At 43.5% G+C, this 23,348-nt stretch overlaps 1 protein-coding gene across 1 annotated transcript in view; it reads right to left on the bottom strand.

Annotated features, from left to right (window-relative positions):
* Nucleotides 1–17,489: 17,489 nt before the first annotated feature.
* LOC138666769 (oocyte zinc finger protein XlCOF7.1-like) overlaps nucleotides 17,490–23,348 on the bottom strand; it is a 143,530-nt gene continuing 137,671 nt past the window's right edge. The window contains exon 18 of the mRNA XM_069754941.1: nucleotides 17,490–21,846. Coding sequence (XP_069611042.1) covers nucleotides 20,486–21,846 — 1,361 coding nt within the window. The 3' untranslated portion in view covers nucleotides 17,490–20,485. The remainder of the gene's footprint in view (nucleotides 21,847–23,348) is intronic.

Below are 23,348 nucleotides of genomic sequence, written 5' to 3'. Positions count from 1 at the left end.
GCACAAGCATTTTAATAGATTGTGGGTTGAGGAAAGGATGGATTCTGGAGATATTTTGGAGCAGAAGATGACAGGAGCTGGAAAGAGCTTGGATGTGCAGTTTAAAGGACAGGGCAGAGTCAAGGGTTACTCCGAGGCAGCGGACTTCCCGTACGGGTGAAAGCTTGATGTCAGTAATGATAATAGATAGATCAGGTGAAGAAGACCTGTGAGATGGAGGAAAGATGATGAGTTCAGGTTTGTCCACATTGAGTTTGAGGAAGCGAGAGAAGGAGGATATGGCTGATAGACTCTCCGGGATTCTGGACAGCAAAGAGGTGACGTCTGGGCCAAAGAGGTACAGTACAGACCAAAAGTTTGGACACACCTTCTCATTCAAAGATTTTTCTGTATTTTCATGAGTGTGAAAATTGTACAATCACACTGAAAGCATCAAAAGTATGAATTAACACGTGGAATTATATACTTAACAAAAAAGTGTGAAACAACTGAAAATAAGTCTTATATTCTAGGTTCTTCAAAGTAGCCACCTTTTGCTTTGATTGCTGCTTTGCACACTCTTGGCATTCTTTTGATGAGCTTCAAGAGGTAGTCACCGGAAATGGTTTTCACTACACAGGAGTGCCCTGACAGGTTTAATAAGTGGGATTTCTTGTCTTAGAAATGGGGTTGGGACCATCAGTTGTGTTGTGCAGAAGTCTGGTGGATTCACAACTGATAGTCCTACTGAATAGACTGTTAGCTGCTTTTTTCTTGCCATAATACAAATTCTAAGTAAAGGAAAATGAGTGGCCATCATTACTTTAAGAAATGAAAGTCAGTCAGTCTGAAAAATTGGGAAAACTTTGAAAGTGTCCCCAAGAGCAGTTGCAAAAACCATCAAGCGCTACAAAGAAACTGGCTCACATGAGGACCGCCCCAGGAAAGGAAGACCAGGAGTCGCCTCTGCTTCTGAGGATAAGTTTATCCGAGTCACCAGCCTCAGAAATCGCAGGTTAACTGCAGCTCAGATTAGAGACCAGGTCAATGCCACACAGAGTTCTAGCAGCAGACACATCTCTACAACAACTGTTAAAGGGAACCTGTCGCCCCAAAATCGATGGTGAGGTAAGCTCACCGTCATCAGGGGCTTATCTACAGCATTCTGTAATGCTGTAGATAAGCCACTGATGTTACCTGAAAGAGGAGAAAAAGACATTAGATTATACTCACCCAGGGGCGGTCCTGCTCCAATGGGCGTACGGTCTGGGGCCTCCCATCTTCATTCCATGATGTCCTCTTCTGGTCTTCACGCCGCGGCGCTGGTGTACTTTGTCTGCCCTGTACTGCAGTGTGCAGGCGCTAGAAAGGTCATAGAGGCCCTGCGCACTGCAGTACTTTGCTCTGCCCTCAACAGGGCAGAAAAAGTACGCCGGAGCCGCGTCGTGAAGACCAGAAGAGGACGTCATGGAATGAAGATAGGAGGCGCCGGAGTGGACCTGAGACGCCCATAGGACCGGACGGCAGTGGGACCGCCCCTGGGTGAGTATAATCTAACCTCTGTTTCTCCTCTTTCAGGTAACATCAGGGGCCTAGCTACAGCATTACAGCTATCACAGAAAAACAAGTTGTTATTCACTATTCTTCATTGTGCTGTTATTTGCTGATTGCTAAGAACTAATTGTAGCAGGGAATGTCCTTGGTAAAATAACGAATAATGTACTGTGTAAAAATATGTTTGCGAAACCCTAGGGAGGCAAGGGAGTAATACACTCTGACGCTTAGCCCATATATGGAGAATCCGCCTCCGACACAAGAATGCATAAAAAGTGTGTGTAAGCTTATTAAAACTAGAGATATTTCAGATACAGCCCTGGTGTATTGTGTCTTATCTCTCCGGTGACGTGACGTCATCTCTACGATGGACTCATCAGAGAGTAGGTCAAGACCTGCGACAACACAGCCAGCTGGAGGTTGGAGGGAGAATAGATGCAGATGGAGTGCACCTCAAATGAGGGAAAAGTTGCAGAGGGTGGTAGCGAGATTGGAGTAAAAGAGCAGGTGTCAGACAGGAGCAAGCCAACCCCTCCACCACGTTTGTTGCTGGAGCAAGGAAGAACAGGAGAAGGTGCCACATCCCTGCAAAATGGCCTCCAGTGGGCCACTAACATTCATGTGTCTGCTCAGACTGTCAGAAAAAGACTCCATGAGGGTGGTATGATGGTCCGACATCTACAAGTTGGTGCTGTGCTTACAGCACAACACTGTGCAGGGCAATTGGCATTTGCCAGAAAACACCAAAATTGGCAGAATAGACATTGATGTCCTGTGCTTATCACAGATGAAAGCAGATTCCCACTGAGAACATGTGACAGTCTGTAGACGCCGTGGAGAACGTCCTTCTGCCTTCAACATCCTCCAGCATGACCAGTTTGGCAGTGGGTCAGTAATGGTATGGGGAGGCATTTCTTTGGAGGGATGCACAGCCCTCCATTTGCTAGCTTGAGGTACCCTAACTGTTATTAGCTTCCAGGATGAGATCCTCAGACCCATTCTGAGACCATAAGCAGGTACAGTGGACCGTGGGTTCCTTCTGATGCAGGACAATGCTATGCCTCGTGGCTGAAGTGTGTCAGCAGTTCCTGCATGATGAAGTAATTGATGCTATTGATCAACCTGCACATTCCCCAGACCTGAATCCAATCGAGCACATCTGGAACATTATGTCTCATTCCATCCACCAACGCCATGTTGTGGCACAGACTGTCCAGGAGTTGACTGATGCTTTAATCCAGGTCCTGAGGAGATCTCTCAGGAGAACATCTATCGCCTCATCAAAAGCATGATCAAGCTTTGTAGGGAGATCATGCAGGCACGTGAAGGCAACAGTACTCAGCATCATTTCCTTGTCTTGAGGCATTTCCACTGAAGTTGGATCAGCCTGTAATTTGATTTTCCACTTTGATTTTGAGTATCAATCCAAATCCAGACCTCCATGGGATATTATTTTTACGTTGATCTTTTTTTATGTTTTATTGTTCTTAACACATTCCACTATGTAATGAATAAAGATTTGCAACTGGAATATTTCATTCAGTGATATCTAGGATGTGGTATTTTAGTATTTCCTTTATTTATTGAGTAGTGTATATATCACAATAATCACAATACCACAGTATATAGTGAAATCATTGGCCTCCTACGGCGCTCAGCCTGAGGCTAAATTTCACAAGTGGGCTAACTCAGAGCCTTCAGTAGGTCTCTCTGCCATGGTAAACCAGAGGTGCATCTTAGGGGTTGATGGGAGTCAAGTGTGCACAAGCTCAATTTAATTGCTAATGTCAGAGATTGACAGTATTTAAATACTGATCAGCGCCCAGCTCCAGCAGATGCTGTTAAACACTGATGCCAGACATGTACTGTTTATATTCGAGTATAAGCCGAGTTTTTCAGCACATTTTTTTGTGCTGGAAAAGCACCCCCTTGGTTTATACCCAAGTGAGGGTCCCAGAAGACTGAGGGGAAGCAGCGGGTCACAGAGGCAGGAGTCAGCTGCTGCACCTAACTCCTGTGTGTGCTGCAAAAGAGAAATGAATATTCACTGTGCTGGCAGTGAATATTAATTTCTCTTTAATAGTGCGCACAGTGACATGATTTGCATCTGTAAATTGGATCACATTGCGTCCGTCAAAAAAAAAATATATATATATTGGGACGGCACTCGGATGGCTTCCAGTTTTTTCAGACTGACAGAGTGGAGATGGATGTGAAGACGATGGGAGAAAAAAAAATGTTTCCAAGAATATCCGAAAAGATTGTGAGAAATTCTGATCAGACGGAGATTAGTCCAATCAGCCTGATTCTCTCAGATGAGAGGAAATACGGTCGTGTGACCCGAGCCTGTATCAGAGCACTTAAGGAGTCACTGCCTCCAGTAGTTGTTTCCCTGCCCAGCAACAGCCTTTTTAGCTTGATTAGCAGCTCACTGTCTAAAATCAGATGCCAGGCAGGAATTTAAGACAAGTCCAGAGCACTTACCTTTTTCATTCATATGGAAATGAGTACGTTCTCCCCCTGACTCAGCCGCCTCGCAGCCGTCCATCATCCCACCGGGCGCCGCCACCTCTCTGTCTTGTGCCCTCACCGTCGCCTGCGCTCTGCAATTATTTCTCGGGCATGCGCCGTGCACGCTACCCTGGAACTTACATCAAGTGAGGTAAGTAGATTGCGCCTGCGCACAGCGTCAGATTCCCAGGCCCGCAGTGTGAATAAATCATAACACACTGCGGGGCGGGATCTCGGGCCTCTGCTACAGTAGGTGCCATATCAGTACATCAGCTGATGTGAGAGAAGAATGAGAGCACAGCGCAGGCACCTGTGAGGAAACAGAGGAGGTGGCGCCCGGTGCACTGAGGGGATGATTGACGGCTGCGAGGCGGCTGAGTCAGGGGAGAAAACGTACCCCCCGGACTCAATACAGGTATGGCGCGCAATTTATAAAAGTGAATATTTCAGCGTTATTAGGGGCTAAATATAAGAGCCACCTTCACAGAATGCAGCTTTAGTGCTGCAGAAGGTGGCTCTTTTACCTTAATAGGCCCTGGGGGGGTGACAGGTTCCTGTTAACAAAAAGAGACCATAATTAGGAAGTATTGCAGCACATAGCACTACTTCAAAATAAGCAACTGCAGGTTGAAGTTCTCTGTGATTATAAAAAATTCAAAAAAGAGAAAAGTAGCAAAAAAGTTTTTAAAATATCCTAATTTCTAACAGTCTGATCAATCAAAATATCAAGGCATTTTTTAGTTTGCGCTTTTGTTTTTTCTTCCCCTTATTTCTAGAGCCATAACTGTTCTGTCGACATAGCCGTGTGAAGATTGAATTTTTGCGGGACGAGTTGCACTTTTGAATGACACCATTCATTTTATGATGTAATGGAAAGCTGGGGGGGAAATTCCAAGTGTGGCGAAGAAACAATGGGTTTGGGTTTTTTTTATTACAGCATTCATTTTACTGGAAAAATTAACTGGCAATATGATTCTCCAGGTCAGTACGATTACACGGATAGTTTTTGTTTTATTTAGGTGGTGAAAAAAATCTGAAATTTGTGAAAAAAAATAACATTTTTTGTTTGTGTCGCCACAGTCTCAGAGCCATAATATTTTAACATTTTCAATTTTCGCGATAAGGAGCTGTCTGAGGGCTTGCTTTTTGGGACCCGAGCCAATCTTTTTATTGATATAATTTTGGGGTAGATACAACATTTTGATAGCCGCTAACTGCATTTTTTTCACTATGCCGTTTAAAGGGAACCTGTCACCTGAATTTGGCGGGACCGGTTTTGGGTCATATGGGTGGAGTTTTCGGGTGTTTGATTCACCCTTTCCTTACCCGCTGGCTGCATGCTGGTCGCAATATTGGATTGAAGTTCATTCTATGTCCTCCGTAGTACACGCCTTTGCAAGGCAAGATTGCCTTGCACAGGCATGTACTACGGAGGACAGAGAATGTACTTCAATCCAATATTGCGGCCAGCATGCAGCCAGCGGGTAAGGAAAGGGTGAATCAAACACCCGAAAACTCCACCCATATGACCCAAAACCGGTCCCGCCAAATTCCGGTGACAGGTTCCTTTTAAGGATCGGAATAATTTACTTTATATTTTGCTAGATCATACTTTTATAAATGCAACAATACCTAATATGTGTATTTTTTAAAAATACTTATTTCTTAAATTTTTATGTGGTAAAAGACGGGTGATTTGAACTTTTATATTTTTTAACTGCTTTTTTTTTACTTTTCACTGTGTTTGTTAGTCCCTTCAAGGGACCTGAAGCTGCAATCATCTAATCGATGATGCTATACATAGTGTTATGCATAGCTAAAATCACGGTCTCCTATGAACGCCAACCACAGGCTGGTTTTCTCAAGAGTACCATGATGACAAACAGGGGTCTTCAGGAGACGCCTGGCTGTCATGGCAAGCCATCGATATCCAGCGATCGAGTTGAAGGCACGGAGATGAGCAGTTAAAATAGCTCATCCGCTGCTGGCGCGTGTTAAGATACCGGCCTTGCTTGTAAGACTGCATCAAAGGCAGTGAGATGACTTATGACAGACATAACACTTAATAAGTCATTAAGGGGTCAATCTGTCTGGTAAACATTGTACGGAAAAAAAAGAGGTGCCAAAATTGCCGTTTTTTAGGCCGGAGTCACACTACAGCGAGATACGGCCGAGTCTCGCAGGTTAAAAACAAGCTCTGGCATCGGCACTCCGGAGCGGAGCGTGCGGCTCCATGTATTGCTGTGCGGGCGCACGCTCCGCTATGGAGTGTTGGTGCCAAAGTTTGGTTTTAACCTGCGAGACCCGGCCGTATCTTGCTGTGTGTGATCCCGGCCTTATTCACTGCATCTACACAAAAAAAACAATAGAAAGTGATCAAAACATCACATGTACCACAAAATAATATCAATAAAAACTACAGCTTGGCACACAAAAAACAAGTTCGTATAGAGTTCCATCAGCAAACAAATAATACAGTATTAACTGTATCAGAAAATCTCAGAAAATGGCAACAAACTTCAGATTTTTTATGCCAAAATTGTTTAATAGTTTACAAGTTCGATATCATCGTAACCATACTGTCGTTTAGAATCATGTTGCATCGTCATTTTTACTGCACAGTGAATGAAGTAAAACCAACAACCCCCCCAAAAAAACATGTTTTTGTACACTATATAGTAAGGTGAATATTTTATTTTAGAACTACAACTTATTCCACAAAAAAAACAAGCATAGGAATTGTGTCCGCATAAAAAAAAAAATCAGATATGTTAATTTTTTATTCAATTTACAAGTCACAATTAGCTATACAGATCTATAGATCCAAGAAAAATCACTGTAATTTATATGCAATTCGAGTGCTATTTTTTTACATTGATTGCTCTCTGTGGAGGAAACACAATAATATTTTCAACCAGCTAACATTGTATCATAACCTATTTTTAACATTGTAAGGGTATGTCCACACCTTCAGTAATTGGCAGCGCTTTGGACGCAGCACGTCCGCTGCGTTGAAAGCTCTGCCAGATATTGAACGCAGGTGATTCCGCATGTGTTCATTGAACCCTGTGGAATCACCGCATCCAATACATTGTACGGGTGATATTTATCTTGCAGAGGCTTGCTTCAAGATAAATAGACATGCTGCAGTCTGGAAAGGCGCGCCACATGTCCGTCTCCGTGGGTGATTCGCAGGCATCTCGATGCATAGTTGGCATGGGACTTCTTGAAACCCCATCCACTATGCTGTAACATTTGGTCACTGCGGGATAGACACTGCGCAAGTACGCAGCGTCCAACCCGCAGCATTTATTGATCGTGGGCACATACCCTAATGGGTAGAAGAGGCTTTGCAATAGTTTTTTTCATATGAGAAAATCACTGACGAAACACTAATGGTATACACTGAAACACTAACCAATCAGATGAAAACCAAACCATTTTTTGCGAACAACAAAAATCACGGATGTCTGAAAGAGGCCTCAGTTTATTTATTAAGGTACAGTATCATAAGAGTGAAAGAGGATTTTTGGTATTCACTGTAAAATCTTTTTTTTTTCGGAGCCTTAATTGGCAGGGTGGGACACAGAAAACCATGGGTCTATCCTGCGGCCACTATGCAAAAAAGGTAACTCTCCTCAGCAGAGTACACCAACTGGAACTAGGCTAATCAGTCAGTGAGATAGCCTTAGGAATAGTAACAAAAATTAATTACAGACTTAATAACAGCTGGCCCAACAAGGGCACAAACCTGGGCAGGTGCTGTCCACCCCAATAAAGACTCCGATAAATTTTATGATATGCAAGCTTCTCTTTTGCTTCATTGGGGGCACAGGACACCATGGGACATCCTAAAGTAGTTCAAAGGGTGGGGAGAAGAAATGAAAATAACCGAGGCCCATATCTCAGGTTGGAACCTCGGTCATTGCCACTTGCAATACCTTTCTACCCAGGCTCACATCTGCTGAGGTTAATGTGCACTCTGAAGAACATGCAAAAGGTATGTACAGAGCATCAGATAGCAGCCTCGCAGAGCTGCAAAACAGGGTTCTGATGATGAACAGCCCAGGAAGCCCCCACTGCACATTTTCCGGGTGGAGTGTGAGAATGGCATAGCAGATCCAATGGGCAATGGTGACCTTAGAGGCCGGAAGTCGTCTGAGATAACCCACAGGTATCACAAAGAATCTGAATATCTGAAAAAAAGTTGTCCTAGAGAGATAGCAGACGCAGTGCTCTGGTCAGGCCCAACTTGTTTAAGGACCGTTCCAAGGGATGAGAAGGAGGATATTCTCATTGAGGTGGAAGGAGCAAAAGACATAAGACCACCTTGTCCTGGTAGAGGACCAGGAAGAAGAACAGGATAGCGCTGCCAGCAATGAGAAATTATCAACACCCGAAAAGGCGACTTTCCCGGAAAGAAAGAAGCCTAATGCTATGTTTTTTTCTTGTCTTTAGAGAATTAAAATAAATTATGTTTTTAATATTATTTACTTATTGTTCTATTAAAAAAAAAAGTTGCAGTAGCTGGACTTGTCTTTTTCTCTTCCTGTCTACTTACCGGAAACAGGAGCCAGTATTAGTCTGTGCACTGCACCCCTTGTGGATCATTGCTTGCACTGGTGATCTGATGTGAACTTTGTTTTTTCTTTTACTAATTTTCCAGGAAAGCAAGTGGAGGGATATATCCCAAATAGGTTCAAAGTGGAAGCACTGTAGAGTGTCCAGTACCAAGTTGAGGACCCAAGGATCCACGGGAGGCTGATAGAGAGGAACTGAGTGGGCCGCAGCCTGCAGAAAAGTCTTGATCTGACAGCAAGAAGCCAGATTCTTTTGAAAAAGAACTGAGGTGGCTCAGTGGTTAGCACCACATCATTGCAGAGCTAGTGTCCTGGGCTCAAATCCCACCAAGGACAACATCTGCAAGGAGTTTGAGATAAAGTACCAGTTCCAAAGTTGTCAACGTACCCATCAAGTTATTGACTCTTGCGCTAAATTATTTTAAAAAGGACGACCCGAATCATTATACATATCAATTTAAAGATTTTATTGGAACAAAATGAATAAATGTCAAAAATATACATTAACAATATAACATTTTATGTGGGTACACAAGGTTTTGATCCAAAGGTGAAGGAAAAGCAATGGCAGGAGGTTATAGTCAGGATTACATAGGTATGATGTGAGTCACCAGTTTGTTGTGTCAAAACTAAGAGTTCCTCAGCAGATAACAGCACAAAAAGGGTTCATATATCTACTGTGGAGTGGCCTATGTGTTTTCTGGTGTGCGCTGTACATATAGACCTGGTTAGGGAAAATAAAAGGTTAATTACCGTACACATTTAGTGAGGGATTCTGCCAAGGCTGCGGCCACGTACCTCAACACGTATTTTGAGATGTCTCTTCTTCAGAGGGCGTGGCCTAAGTGTGTCAGCTGTCCCATATAAATGAAGGACCGTTGCGGCCACATGACCGTACCCGTGTCCAATGGGATGTTTTGTTTAGGCGCATGCGCACTTGTGTGTTCCAGGTCCTTGTATCTCACAGTCTCCACTTCCGCCTTTATCATAGTAATGAGGGGCGGCTGGCACCAGGAGAGTTTAAGAACACCAGAGATTGTGGAATACTATTCACTGGCTGAGGAGACTGGTGTCCGTTGTCACGATCTCCTAACGAATCAGTAGGAAGGCTCTATAGCGGCGAATGGGAGAATGGCTCCACCAGGCAAGATACTGCTTGGCTCGGTGATGGATCGGTCCAGGGAGGAGACAGTCTTGTCCTAATGTGACAGAAGGCCAAGTTGGAGGGGTCTGGTGTGGAACTGTACAAAGGGAATTTCTTCCATTGCAGCTTATCCAGGATGCTCATGCAGTGACGAAGGATGTCTGAGAGAACTAATCCGGAGATGAACCAAGAGCTTTATCTTTGGGGAGAAAAACACTTGCTCGTGCAGCATAGAATAGCATTCCAGGAAGACAAGACATTGGGTCGTGATCAGAGATGACTTCTAACTATTGATGATATAGCGAAAACCAGAAAGTGTTTTCCAGAGTGAATTAGAGACTCTCACAGCATGCTGGAGAGGATGGGGCTTTGATCAGAATGTGGTCCAGGTAAGTGATAAACAGGAGCCACCTGGCTCAAAGGATGGCATTGACTGCTGTCATGATGTTTGGAAAGACTCTGGGGCAGTAGCTAAACAGCTGGGAAGAACAGTAAACTGGAAATGGGACTCGTGGACTGAAGCAAATAAATCTCGGGTGTTACAGCAAAATGGGTATGTGAAGATAGGCATCCTGAATGTTCACAGAATAGAGGATTTTCTGGAGTTACAGTGGAAGCTATCACTGAACACAGAGACTCTATCCTGAAGTGACGTAGATGGACACATATGATCAACAGTTTGAGATCCAGGATGGGATGGACAGTACCGTCCTACTTCAGGAACACAAAGAGGTTGGAATATAAACCTGTAAAGCGCTCATGTAGGGGACTGGAATGATAATGCCTCATTGGTGGAGAGAAGCGATGGCCTTAAAAAAAAAAGGACACTGAGGAGGCGTTCCTTGGGAGGTTGTGAATAGAAGAACCGATATTGAGTTTGCGATGAAAAGTCTATTTTGTAGCCGAAGGAGACAATCTCTGATCCAGGTGTCGACTGAGTAGCCACACATCCTGAAAAAGCGAAGAGAATCTGTTAGATGTTTTGCTGCCTGCGTGATTGCCAAGATGGTGCTGGCATAGAGGAAGGTCTCTTCTTCTCTTCTTGTGCCAGGGAGTTACGTTGTCGATTGGAATACCCGTTAAATGATTGAAAGGAACAAAACTGAAAGGTTTGTCTTCTGTGAGGTGGGCAATTGGGGGAAGCAAGGTGAATCTGAAATGATCTAATCCAATTTGGTCCCGAAGAGACGCGAACCTTGAAAAGGAAGACTGGTGAGAAATTTTTTAAATGCAGAATCTGCATTTCATGTTTTCAGCCATAGAACCCTACAAATGGCCAAGACATTGCTCAAAGCCAGAGTCGAGCATCTGTCAGCATCCAGGGCCACAGACAGGCATTTTCTCATGTGGGCTATCTGGTCTGCCAAGTGCACAGACTCGCTGCGAGGGGTGACAGAGAGGATACCCTGATAAAGAAGTTTTACTCAAGTGGAGGCGAAATGTGGACAGAGAACCATTCCCGCAGCTTGGCCAGAGATTCAATTTTTCTGTCGATAGGATCCTTGAGATATACTCCATTAGGGAGTTGAAGTATAGTGTTGGTGGACAGCCGGGACACTGGAGGGTCCAAAGTCAGGGACTCAGCACAGTTTTGTTTTTTAGGCAAGAGGGAAAGGGGTACAAGGAGTCCATATGTCTCCTTCTCTGGAAACATTTTTCCAAGTGCTCCCAAACTCCTTATAACATACATAATCAAACTCTTTTTGGTTAGAAAAACCCCATGAAAGTCTTTTTAAAGGATACCGTTAGCTTCAAGTGCAAATGGTCCTTTTCCTTGATATTTAAAGTCTAATTAACAGCTAGAACCAGACTGTTCATCATGTCACGAAGCTTCGATGCCTGGTCAGAAGTCCAAGTCCGACACAGAATGGAGGTCTGATTCATGAACTGCCACGGTTCAGGAGAAAAATAATGAGAAATGGAAGCCATCCTAAAGAAAGGGGAGGGAGAATGAGAGCTAGAGGAGGAAATAGTTTGCATCTGTTTTTGGATCTCTTGTGCGATCTGCCATGATGAAGCAGGTTGACTGGTGAGTCTGATTCACCTTTGGAGATGAACGGAGTACCAGAGGCGGCTAGGAATTAGGCAGATGCTCTATAACCGAAACCAGTATATGAGATATCCTGGTTCGGTCAACGACAGATTGAGGAGATACCATTGAGATGAGGAGTGTAGTTAAGGGCTCTTTCACACGTCCAGATAATTCTGGTACCGGAGAAATCGGTACCGGAATTATCCGTGTCTGTGTGCTCACGTAGCCCATCAGTGTGGCACACGTGCGGCAGCCGTGTGCCGACTGAGGACCACACGGACCGTGCAGGAGATAGCGCTACAGTTAAGCGCTGTCCCCTGCGTGTGGTGTTGAAGCCGGCATTCATTCCTTCTCCCCAGCAGCGTTCGCTGGAGAGGAATGAAAAATCAAGGTTTTTATTTTCCCTTAAAAATAAAGTTTGTGGGTCCCCTCCCACCTCCCATCCCGTGCGCCAAGGCTTGTGGGGAAATACTCACCCAGCTCCTGCGATGTATGCTCTCAGCGCCGGCAGCAGGTCCTGTGTGAGCGGTAACATGGTACCGCTCATTACAGTGATGAATATGCGCATATATGCGCTTACTGTAGCGCTGTCTCTCCTGCGGGTGGTACATGCACACAGAGGAGAGTGCACACTGTTCTCCGTGTGCACGTGTGCTGTCCGTATTGTGGTCCATGCTGCCAGTAAAAAACTGACATGTCTACGTGTTTTGCACACGGACACATGGTCCGTGTGAAAACACGCACATGTGCAGAAACACATAGATTCTAATGGGTCTACGTGTGTCAGTGTCTCCTGTACGTGAGAAAACTGTCACTACACGTACTGGAGACACTGACGTGTGAAAGAGGCCTAAGAAAGCACGCAGAGGTGTCCATGCGGCTGTGATTGGCCGGTGAAGAGAAGAGCTTGTAAGTCAAGGGCTGGTCAGCGGGCCAGGAAAGCGTAGGAGGAAATACCGTACCTGTTTGATTGGCTGAAGGAAAAGCAAGGGGCATGGTCTAGCGGAGCAACTCAATCTTGCAACAGCCGGGGCCTAGATTTTTAAATGAATCCGCTGGGAGTGTAAGGGTGCTCCGGATAGCAACAGACAGGAGCAGGGAAAACCAAAAGACACTACTTTCAGGGAACTTAGACAGGAAAGCTCAGGAGCAGCTCACTGTATGGATACCTGAATGACGAGTTGAGAGAATCTGTGTCTGAAGATGGATCCCCACTGCATCTTGGCAGAATAGAAGATGGTCATCAAGAGCAAAGGGAATTGGAGTCACTGGACTAAAGTACATCTTCCCTTCCTGCACACGTCTCGCTATGGTAGACAAGCAGGTCGGAGATAGGTGGCAAGGACAGAACACCTGGATGCCCCAAACACTCCAAGTATTAGAGGGTTAGGGTCCTGCTGTGTAAACTAGAGAGGATACATTGTGACATTTTTAGCCCTGTGCTCTGTCTCTATGTTGGGTGACAGAGTGATATTTCCACTCTGTTTCTCAATAACAAGCTGAATATGAAAAACAAAAGGTAAAAGATTAAAATAAAAACAAAAAACCTAAGGTAAAAACGGTTCTGAGAGCAGACCCATGTAGCTCCTGCTTGTTACGCTCACGCCCTGACTGGTGGGCGTGAGCTCGGGGGTTTTGTGGCCCCACTGTGCCACAAACCAGACTACCCTGGAAGGGGCGTGACTATGACAGCTGCCTGGGTTTTCACTGGAGCCTCTGATGGTGAGGACAGGCTTGTGCAGCAGGCAGCTGCCAGGTGCTACTCCAGGGTGGTGTCTGGCTGTGGCTGCTGATCCCACTTGGGAGACAGGAACACCAGGATTGGTGTGGGCATTAGGCAGGACTGACAGAAGAGCACGGCTGGAACACAGACGAGTAGGCTGGCACGGCTGAGACAGGGCTGGCAGAGACACGGCAGAGAACACAGGGCTGGCAGAGACACGGCAGGAAACAGGACTGGCAGGAACGGCAGGACTGGCAGGAACACAGGATTGGGAGGCACGGCAGAGAACACAGGACTGGTTGATGTGGTATATGAAGGAACAGGTAAGGGCCTGTTCACACTGGACGTGCAGGTACAGATATGTAGTTTGGAACACAGGGCTGGCAGAGACACGGCAGAGAACACAGGGCTTGCTAGGACGGCAGGAGACACAGGACTGACTTAGGACGGCAGGAGACAGGACTGGCTAGGACGGCAGAAAACACAGGACTAGCTGATGAGATATTAGAATCAAGCTGCACTCAGATGACACCCGAGTGCAGTCCAATTGTGAGTGAGATGAAGGAACAGGTAGGGATATATAGTTTGGAGGAACAGGTAGGGACCTGTTCACACAGGAGAGGAGTGAAAGACAGCAGATAGGAATGGAAAAGCAGCAAGCAGTAGCGTAGCAACAAAAGCTGAGCAGAGCCACAAAGAATGTGGAGAGAAGCTGCAGCAAGAGATACTGCAGAAGCTAAGCAAAGTGGAACCGCAAGGATTGCAGAGGGGAACTGCAGCAAGAGGTTTCTGCAGCAACGGGAGCGGAGCAGAGCAAGACGGAGCAGAACCGCAGAAGTGCGGAGCAGCGGCAAAGCCACCAAGATGCAGAGCAGGCAGAGCCGCAAGAGTGCGGAGTGCAAGCAGACCGAGAACACAAGGAAAGACTCAGCAGGGAAGGAAGGCACACACAAGGAGACCGAGACAAGACTAAGTACAGACAAGGCAATGGAACAAGACACAAGGACAAAGACACAGAGACAAAGACACAGGGACCAGGATATTCTACCTCCTGGAGGGCGGACAAAGATAAAGGCAAATGCACAGAGAAAAGCCTCCAGAGAGGGAGCAACACAGAGCTAGACCTGGCAAACTCAGAAGCAAAACACTAACTGAGCAAACACACTGCACAGGCCCAGACCACAGGGTGGAGCTGCACTATATACAGGAGGCCTCCTGGTAATTGGTCAGGAACTGATTGGACAGGTGCACCTGATTCCTATAAGAACCAGAGAGTTCAGGCGCCGGCCCCCTATACACATAGCCATGAAGCATGCACAGAGCAGAGACACAGAACATGGAGCTGGCATGAAACAGAAACCACATCATGGCCTGGAGCAGTGGGTAAGATTGTGTGAGAGATGTGAGGCCATGCTGTGATGCCAGCAGAGTTGTTACACTGCTCACACAAAGCTAAAAGTGATTAGCTTGGTTCCAGTTGTGGGTGTAATCTGCTAAAGAGTTAACTTATTTTTGCCTAGAGTCAGCCTCCTAGTGGCAGCAGCATATACATGTTTCCCTGTATCCCTCAATGAAGTAATACAGAAAGGACAGTAACCATTTCTTTTCCAACCAGTCTACAATGTTAACACCATTTAAAGGATATTTTTTGATATTTAGACAATGCACACACATAATGCATATTAAATTAATACATAAACAGTGAAACGTAAATGGACCAACTAGAAAAAAAAATTATGTTGGAGAAATACACAAAAATTCTAGAAACAAATACTGTATATAAAGTTCATTTGTAACTAATTACAAACATAATAGCTTTTTACCATGTGTTAGAGAAACTGAAGGAAAATCCCCCTAAAAAATAACTTTTATTAGAATATATCTAAAACATGTCCATATTAGAACCATTCTCAAAATACATAATGATAAGGTGTGTATAGCAGTGGGTGTGACCAAAACAAAAAAAAGGCCTAACAATCCCTACAAAACAGTTATTACCTAGTCCCAGAGGTTGGCACTCTAAAATAGCAACATGGGGCCCCTGCTCAATGATAAGTATTATCCCTGGACACCCTTAATACACACCTCCTCTTGACATATGGTAGATGCACCACAAGTAATATCAAATCCAATATCCATCATGTGGTGGAAACATAACCGCTATCCCAGGGCAATGTTAATATACAGTGGGGCAAAAAAGTATTTAGTCAGTCAGCAATAGTGCAAGTTCCACCACTTAAAAAGATGAGAGGCGTCTGTAATTTACATCATAGGTAGACCTCAACTATGGGAGACAAACTGAGAAAAAAAAATCCAGAAAATCACATTGTCTGTTTTTTTAACATTTTATTTGCATATTATGGTGGAAAATAAGTATTTGGTCAGAAACAAAATTTCATCTCAATACTTTGTAATATATCCTTTGTTGGCAATGACAGAGGTCAAACGTTTTCTGTAAGTCTTCACAATGTTGCCACACACTGTTGTTGGTATGTTGGCCCATTCCTCCATGCAGATCTCCTCTAGAGCAGTGATGTTTTTAGCTTTTCGCTTGGCAACACGGACTTTCAACTCCCTCCAAAGGTTTTCTATAGGGTTGAGATCTGGAGACTGGCTAGGCCACTCCAGGACCTTGAAATGCTTCTTACGAAGCCACTCCTTCGTTGCCCTGGCGGTGTGCTTTGGATCATTGTCATGTTGAAAGACCCAGCCACGTTTCATCTTCAATGCCCTTGCTGATGGAAGGAGGTTTGCACTCAAAATCTCACGATACATGGCCCCATTCATTCTTTCATGTACCCGGATCAGTCGTCCTGGCCCCTTTGCAGAGAAACAGCCCCAAAGCATGATGTTTCCACCACCATGCTTTACAGTAGGTATGGTGTTTGATGGATGCAACTCAGTATTCTTTTTCCTCCAAACACGACAAGTTGTGTTTCTACCAAACAGTTCCAGTTTGGTTTCATCAGACCATAGGACATTCTCCCAAAACTCCTATGGATCATCCAAATGCTCTCTAGCAAACTTCAGACGGGCCCGGACATGTACTGGCTTAAGCAGTGGGACACGTCTGGCACTGCAGGATCTGAGTCCATGGTGGCGTAGTGTGTTACTTATGGTAGGCCTTGTTACATTGGTCCCAGCTCTCTGCAGTTCATTCACTAGGTCCCCCCGCGTGGTTCTGGGATTTTTTGCTCACCGTTCTTGTGATCATTCTGACCCCACGGGGTGGGATTTTGCGTGGAGCCCCAGATCGAGGGAGATTATCAGTGGTCTTGTATGTCTTCCATTTTCTAATTATTGCTCCCACTGTTGATTTCTTCACTCCAAGCTGGTTGGCTATTGCAGATTCAGTCTTCCCAGCCTGGTGCAGGGCTACAATTTTGTTTCTGGTGTCCTTTGACAGCTCTTTGGTCTTCACCATAGTGGAGTTTGGAGTCAGACTGTTTGAGGGTGTGCACAGGTGTCTTTTTATACTGATAACAAGTTTAAACAGGTGCCATTACTACAGGTAATGAGTGGAGGAAAGAGGAGACTCTTAAAGAAGAAGTTACAGGTCTGTGAGAGCCAGAAATCTTGATTGTTTGTTTCTGACCAAATACTTATTTTCCACCATAATATGCAAATAAAATGTTAAAAAAAACAGACAATGTGATTTTCTGGATTTTTTTTTCTCAGTTTGTCTCCCATAGTTGAGGTCTACCTATGATGTAAATTACAGACGCCTCTCATCTTTTTAAGTGGTGGAACTTGCACTATTGCTGACTGACTAAATACTTTTTTGCCCCACTGTATCACAGAAAAAAAGATATACACAGTTGAAACCAGAAGTTTACATACACTATATAAAAAGACACATATGTATGTTTTTCTCAATCTCTGACATGAAATCAGAATAAACTCTTCCCATTTTAGGTCAATTACCATAATTATTAATATTTGTCATATGTCAGAATAATGAGAATGTTTTAAGGTATTTTTTATTACTTACTGCAAAGTCAAAAGCTTACATACATTTCATTAGTATTCGGTACCATTGCCCTTAAACTGAATGACTTAGGCTGGTTTCACACTTGCGTTTCAAAACGCAGCGTTTTTTAAAAAAATGCATGTGGTGAAAAAACGCATGTAAACGCGTGTAAATGCTGCGTTTTTTAGACGCATGCGTTTTTGCATGTGGTGAAGAAAACGCGGCGTTTTGACGCGCTTACATGCGTTTTTTCCTGCGTTTGCGTTTTTTAAACACATGCTGAGAAATGCGTGACAGCTGCCAATCATCAAAATAAAGTAAAAAGCCCACTATAAACAGAAATAGCTAGGGTTAGGGATCCTAACCCTAAAGGGATCCTAACCCTAACCCTACCCCTAAAGGGATCCTAACCCTAACCCTAAAGGGATCCTAACCCTTAGGACTGGGTTAGGGGTAGGGTTAGGATCCCTTTAGGGTTAGGATCCCTTTATCACCTTTATGGTGGGGGGTGGCATATCAGTGTATTTTCTGTTTTTTTTTTTTTCTATAAAAACGCATGCGTTTTTAACGCAAACGCATGTGCTTAAAAACGCATGCGTTTACATAGACAGCAATAGGTTTTTTTGCCGCAAAAACACGCCGCTAAAAAATACATGTTGCATTTCTGCAACACAACGCATGCATAGCAAAGACGCATGCGGCGGCAAAACGCATGCAAAAAAACGCATGCGTTTTTAATGTTAAGTATAGGGGAAAAAATGCATGCTTTTTTTGCGGAAAAACGCAGCGGCAAAAAACGCAAATGTGAAATCAGCCTTAGAACAAACATTTGGGATCTCCTTCCACAAGGCTCTCACAATAGTTGGTCGGAATTTGAGCCCATTCCTCCTGACAAAACTGGTGTAACTGATCCAGGTTTGTAGGTCGCCTTGCTCGCACCTGCCTTTATACCTTTTGCCCATAAATTTTCAATAGGATTTGAGATCAGGGCTTTGTGATGGCCACTCCAAAATATTCACTTTTTTATCCTTAAGCCAATTTGTTACCATTTTGGCAGTATGCTACGGGGTCATTGTCCATTTGGAAGACCCATTTCCTCCCAAGCTTTAACTTCCTGGCTGATGTCTTTAGATGTTGCTCCAGTATTGCAACATAATCTTCTTTTCTCATGATGCCATCTATTTTGTGAAGTGCACCAGTATCTCCTGCAGCGAACCCCACAACATAATGCTGCCACCCCAGTGTTTCACAGTTGGTGTTCTTAGGCTTCCAAGCTTCTCCCTTTTTCCTCCAAACTTAACTATGATCATTATGCCCAAAAAGTTCAATTTTAGTTTCATCAGACCACAGGACGTCTCCAAAAATTAAGGTCTGTGTTCCTGTGTGCATTTGCAGACATTAATCTGGATTTTGTATGTTTGTATTTTGGAGTAATGGCTTCTTCCTGGCAGAGTGGCCTTTTAGCCCATGTTGATACAGTACTCATTTCACTGTGGATATTGACGTAATCTTACCAGCTTCCGCCATCATCTTCACGTGGTCTTTTCCTTTTGTCCTTAGGTTGATATGCACATGTTGGACCAAAGCATGTTCATCTCTGGGACACAGAACCCGTCTCCTTCCTGAGCGGTATGGTGGCTAGACATTCCCATCTTGTTTGTACATTCGCATAATTGTTTGTAAAGATGAACGAGGCACTTTTAGGTATCTTGAGATTGTACCCAAGTATGAGCCAGACTTGTGCAAGTCTACAATTCTCTTCCTGATATCTTGGATGATTTCTTTAGACTTTCCCATGATGCCACACAAAGAAACAGTGTGTTTCAGGTGTGGATTATAATACATCCACAGGTGTGTCTCTAACTTAGATGTTGCCAAAAAAAGAGATCAGAAGCTTCCAAACACATAAGCATATGGGCAGCCCAGAATTGTTTATGTAAACTTTTGACTTTGCAGTAAGTAATAAACATGCCTTAAAACATTCTCTCTCTCTCTCATTATTCTGGCATTTGGCAAATATTAATAAATATACAACCATTTACATAGAGAATGCCAGGAATATTATTTTAAAAATGACATACTTAGCTCAGTCGAGTGTCATGTCTATACTTAATCCCATAGTGGATATTCGATTTGATATTCCTGGGTTTTGTGGTGCATCTACCATTTGTGCGTGATAATGTCTAGCGTAGGTGTGTATTATGGTGTCAAGACATACTCATAGTTGAGCGGGGATGCCGTGTCGCTATTTTAGGGTGCCGACCTCCACGGATAAGTAGGTAACCAGTCTTCTAGGGCTCATCAGAAATTATTAGTCCTCTTTTGGTTCTGGTCACACCCAATACTATACACACCTTTTTATCTATAGGTATTTTGAGAGTGATTATAACATGGACATGTTTTTAGATATATAATAATAAAAGAGTTTTTGGGGGCAGGTGGGGGGGTCCTTCTTTTTGGTTTCTATAGAATTGGACCCCACACAACTAATACACTTAGTTTTGTTGGTTTTTGTGATACTGCAATCAACGGACAATCCACACTAGAAATAGCTTATTGTAGGCTTACTTCTAAGACTAAGGAACCATGTGTGGACTGTTGTTGGCCTCTCAGTTATGATTAATATAGAATGGGATGCCAGCGGTGTCACTAATTCAAAAGGCTTAATCCGCTATCCTATAATCCTTTCATTTGAGTTACTGTAGACCACTATGCTTATTAAAAGAGTTAAAACTTGCCATAAAATTAACATTTTACAAGATTCATAAAAACACACAAAGGCCCAGATTCAACGAGCGGTTTTCTGAAGTAAACCACTTGAAGGTCATAATTGCACAAAAATTCTTCAAATTTTAAGAGCTAGTACACGTGCATCTTAAAGATGTACCACATTTTAAACAAAAGTGTTCGTCTCTTAATGAATTTGGCACATCTTATTCCAGTCCATTCCTTTAAAAATAGCACGCAAAACACCAGTTTTGACTAGTCGGGATCAAATATCTTCACAGGTTTCATCCTCAGGGGAATCATTTTCTACACACTGAATATTTAGTAAAGCTTCTTCCTTAACGGAATTTTCTGCTGCTAAAATATTGATTTCTGGATAAAACATTTCACTTTCTGAATACGAAAATGATCGAGGTCCTGTATGAGTCATCTGATGTTTAACAAGAGAAGATTTCTGGGTAAAACATTTCCCACATTCTGAGCATGAGAACGGCTTCTCCCCTGTGTGAATTTTCTGATGTTCAGCAAGGGATGATTTCTGAGTAAAGCATTTCCCACATGCTGCACATGAATATGGCTTCTCCCCTGTGTGTACTCTGTGATGAACAACAAGATCTGACTTCTGGGCAAAACATTTTCCACAATTCAAACATGGGAAAGGCCGCTCCCCAGTGTGTGTTTTCTGATGGTCCAACAGAACTGATTTTCGAGTAAAACATTTTCCACACTGTAAACATGAAAATGGCTTCTCCCCTGTGTGACATTTCTGATGTCCAACAAGAGATGACTTCTGAGTAAAACATTTCCCACATACTAGACATGAGAATGGTCTCTCTCCAGTGTGAGTCCGTTGATGTTTAATAAGATCCGATTTCTGGGTAAAATATTTCCCACATTCCATACATGGATTTTCCCCAGTATGAAGTCGCTGATGTTGAACTAGACCTGATTTACGGCTAAAACATTTTCCACAATCAAAACATGAAAATGGCTTTTCTCCTGTGTGAGTTTTCTGATGGTCAACCAGATTCGATTTCTGAGTGAAACACTTCCCGCACTGCTCACATGTGTATGGTTTCTTTCCTGTATGTGTTTTTTGATGTTCAAAAAGAACAGATTTCCAAGTAAAACATTTTCCACACTCTGAACATGAAAATGGTTTTTCTCCGGAGTGACCTCTCTGATGTTCAACAAGAACTGATTTCTGTGTAAAACTTTTCCCACATTTAGAACATGGAAATGGCCTCTCATCCGTATGAATTCTCTCATGTTTAATAAGACCCGATTTCTGGGTAAAACCTTTCCCACATTGCAAACATGAATATGGTTTCTTATCTAAATGAAGGAGCTGATGTTTAAGTAGACTTCCCTTGCTTTTAAAATATTTTCCACACTGAGGACATGGGAACAATTTGTCCCCTTTTTGACCTGCACTTTGTTTAGTTATGAGTGACTGATCTGATGAAGTAGAAGGATCAGATAACTCCTGTTTGCTGTGAAGAACTGACGGGTGATTTGGGTTGCTGACGTTTTCTTTTGAAGTCTTCAGTGTGATATTTTTGCCATCTAATTTACAATCTGGGGCTGAACTCAGATGTCCTTCTGAGTTTCCAGTGAATCCATCTGCTGGGAATAAAAACAAATTTGAATATCCCTGCTTTTTTTTTTTAAATCAATTAATTAGAGCAGAACATCTCATGTGACTCCTCTTGACACTACTTAAAGACTTAAAGAGGCTGTCCAATCCTGTAACAGTTAATGTTTTTGGCATAAATGCTTAAAGGGGACCTATCACCGTCAAACAAAATAGGTTATATTTCAGTAGGGATCAAGTAAATATAAATAAGCATGAATAACTTCACCTTTGGGAGCATAATAACTGTGAATATAGTTATTATAGCATCCAGAATACAGCCCACGAGAGCAGCCATCTTGAGACTGGCAGCTCATCGTGCTGTGTTCTAAGGAGACACACCACCGGATTACAGGCCTGTTGCTAGGCAGCACCTCTGGTCAGGAGCAGTGTGATAACCCCGTGTTTCACACTTTGCTTCTGCTGGGCGTTCATAGGTTCTGTCTGTATATAAAAACTGGACTGTAATGACACGAACAGAGTTCAAATGAACACCATTTGTGTTTTGTTTCTGGATATGTTCATTTGTTCAGACGACCACATGTACCCACAATAGTGCATGTAAATGACACATTTTGCACAAAAAAGATTTTTTCTATTGTTACCGATTTTTTGTACCTTTTTAGAATAAAAAGTTGCAAGATCCTTTAAAAATGCTCAAATAATATATGCAATCAGCACATACGCCGCTCACATAGTATACACATGCAGCAAACACACCACTCATAGTATTCACATGCAGAATGCACACCGCTCACATATACACATGCAGCATGCACACCGCTCATATAGTATACACATGCAGCAAGCACACCGCTCACATAGTATACACATTCAGCACACACATTGGTCACGTGGTATACACATGCACTCTGCTCACATAGTATACACATTCAGCAGACACACACTGCTCACGTAGTATACACATGCACTCTGCTCACATAGTATACATTCAGCACACACACTGCTCACGTAGTATACACATGCAGCATGCACGCTGCTCACATAATATACACATTCAGCATGCACACACACACATTGCTCACGTAGTATACACATGCAGCATGCAAACTGCTCACATAGTACATACATTCAACACACACACACTGCTCACGTAGTACACACAGGCAGCATGCACGCTGCTCATATAGTATACACATTCAGCACGCACACTGCTCACGTAGTATACACATGCAGCATGCACGCTGCTCACATAGTATATACAATAAGCACACACCGCTCATAGTACACACATGCAGCATGCACACCGCTCACATAGCATACGCATTCAGCATACACAGCGTTCAAAGTATACACACTCAACACACACACACTTCTCACGTAGTATACACATGCAGGATGCACGCTGCTCACATAGTATACACAATCAGCACACACACACTGGTCGCGTAGTATACACATGCAGCACGCACGCTGCTCATAGTATACACTTTCAGCACACACACACTGCTCACGTAGTATACACATGCAGCTT

This window comes from Ranitomeya imitator, chromosome 2 (genome assembly GCF_032444005.1).
Source record: "Ranitomeya imitator isolate aRanImi1 chromosome 2, aRanImi1.pri, whole genome shotgun sequence".
NCBI lineage: Eukaryota > Metazoa > Chordata > Amphibia > Anura > Dendrobatidae > Ranitomeya > Ranitomeya imitator.
The sequence above is the reverse complement of the archived record's forward strand: the minus strand, read 5'-3'. Positions and strand labels throughout refer to the sequence as shown.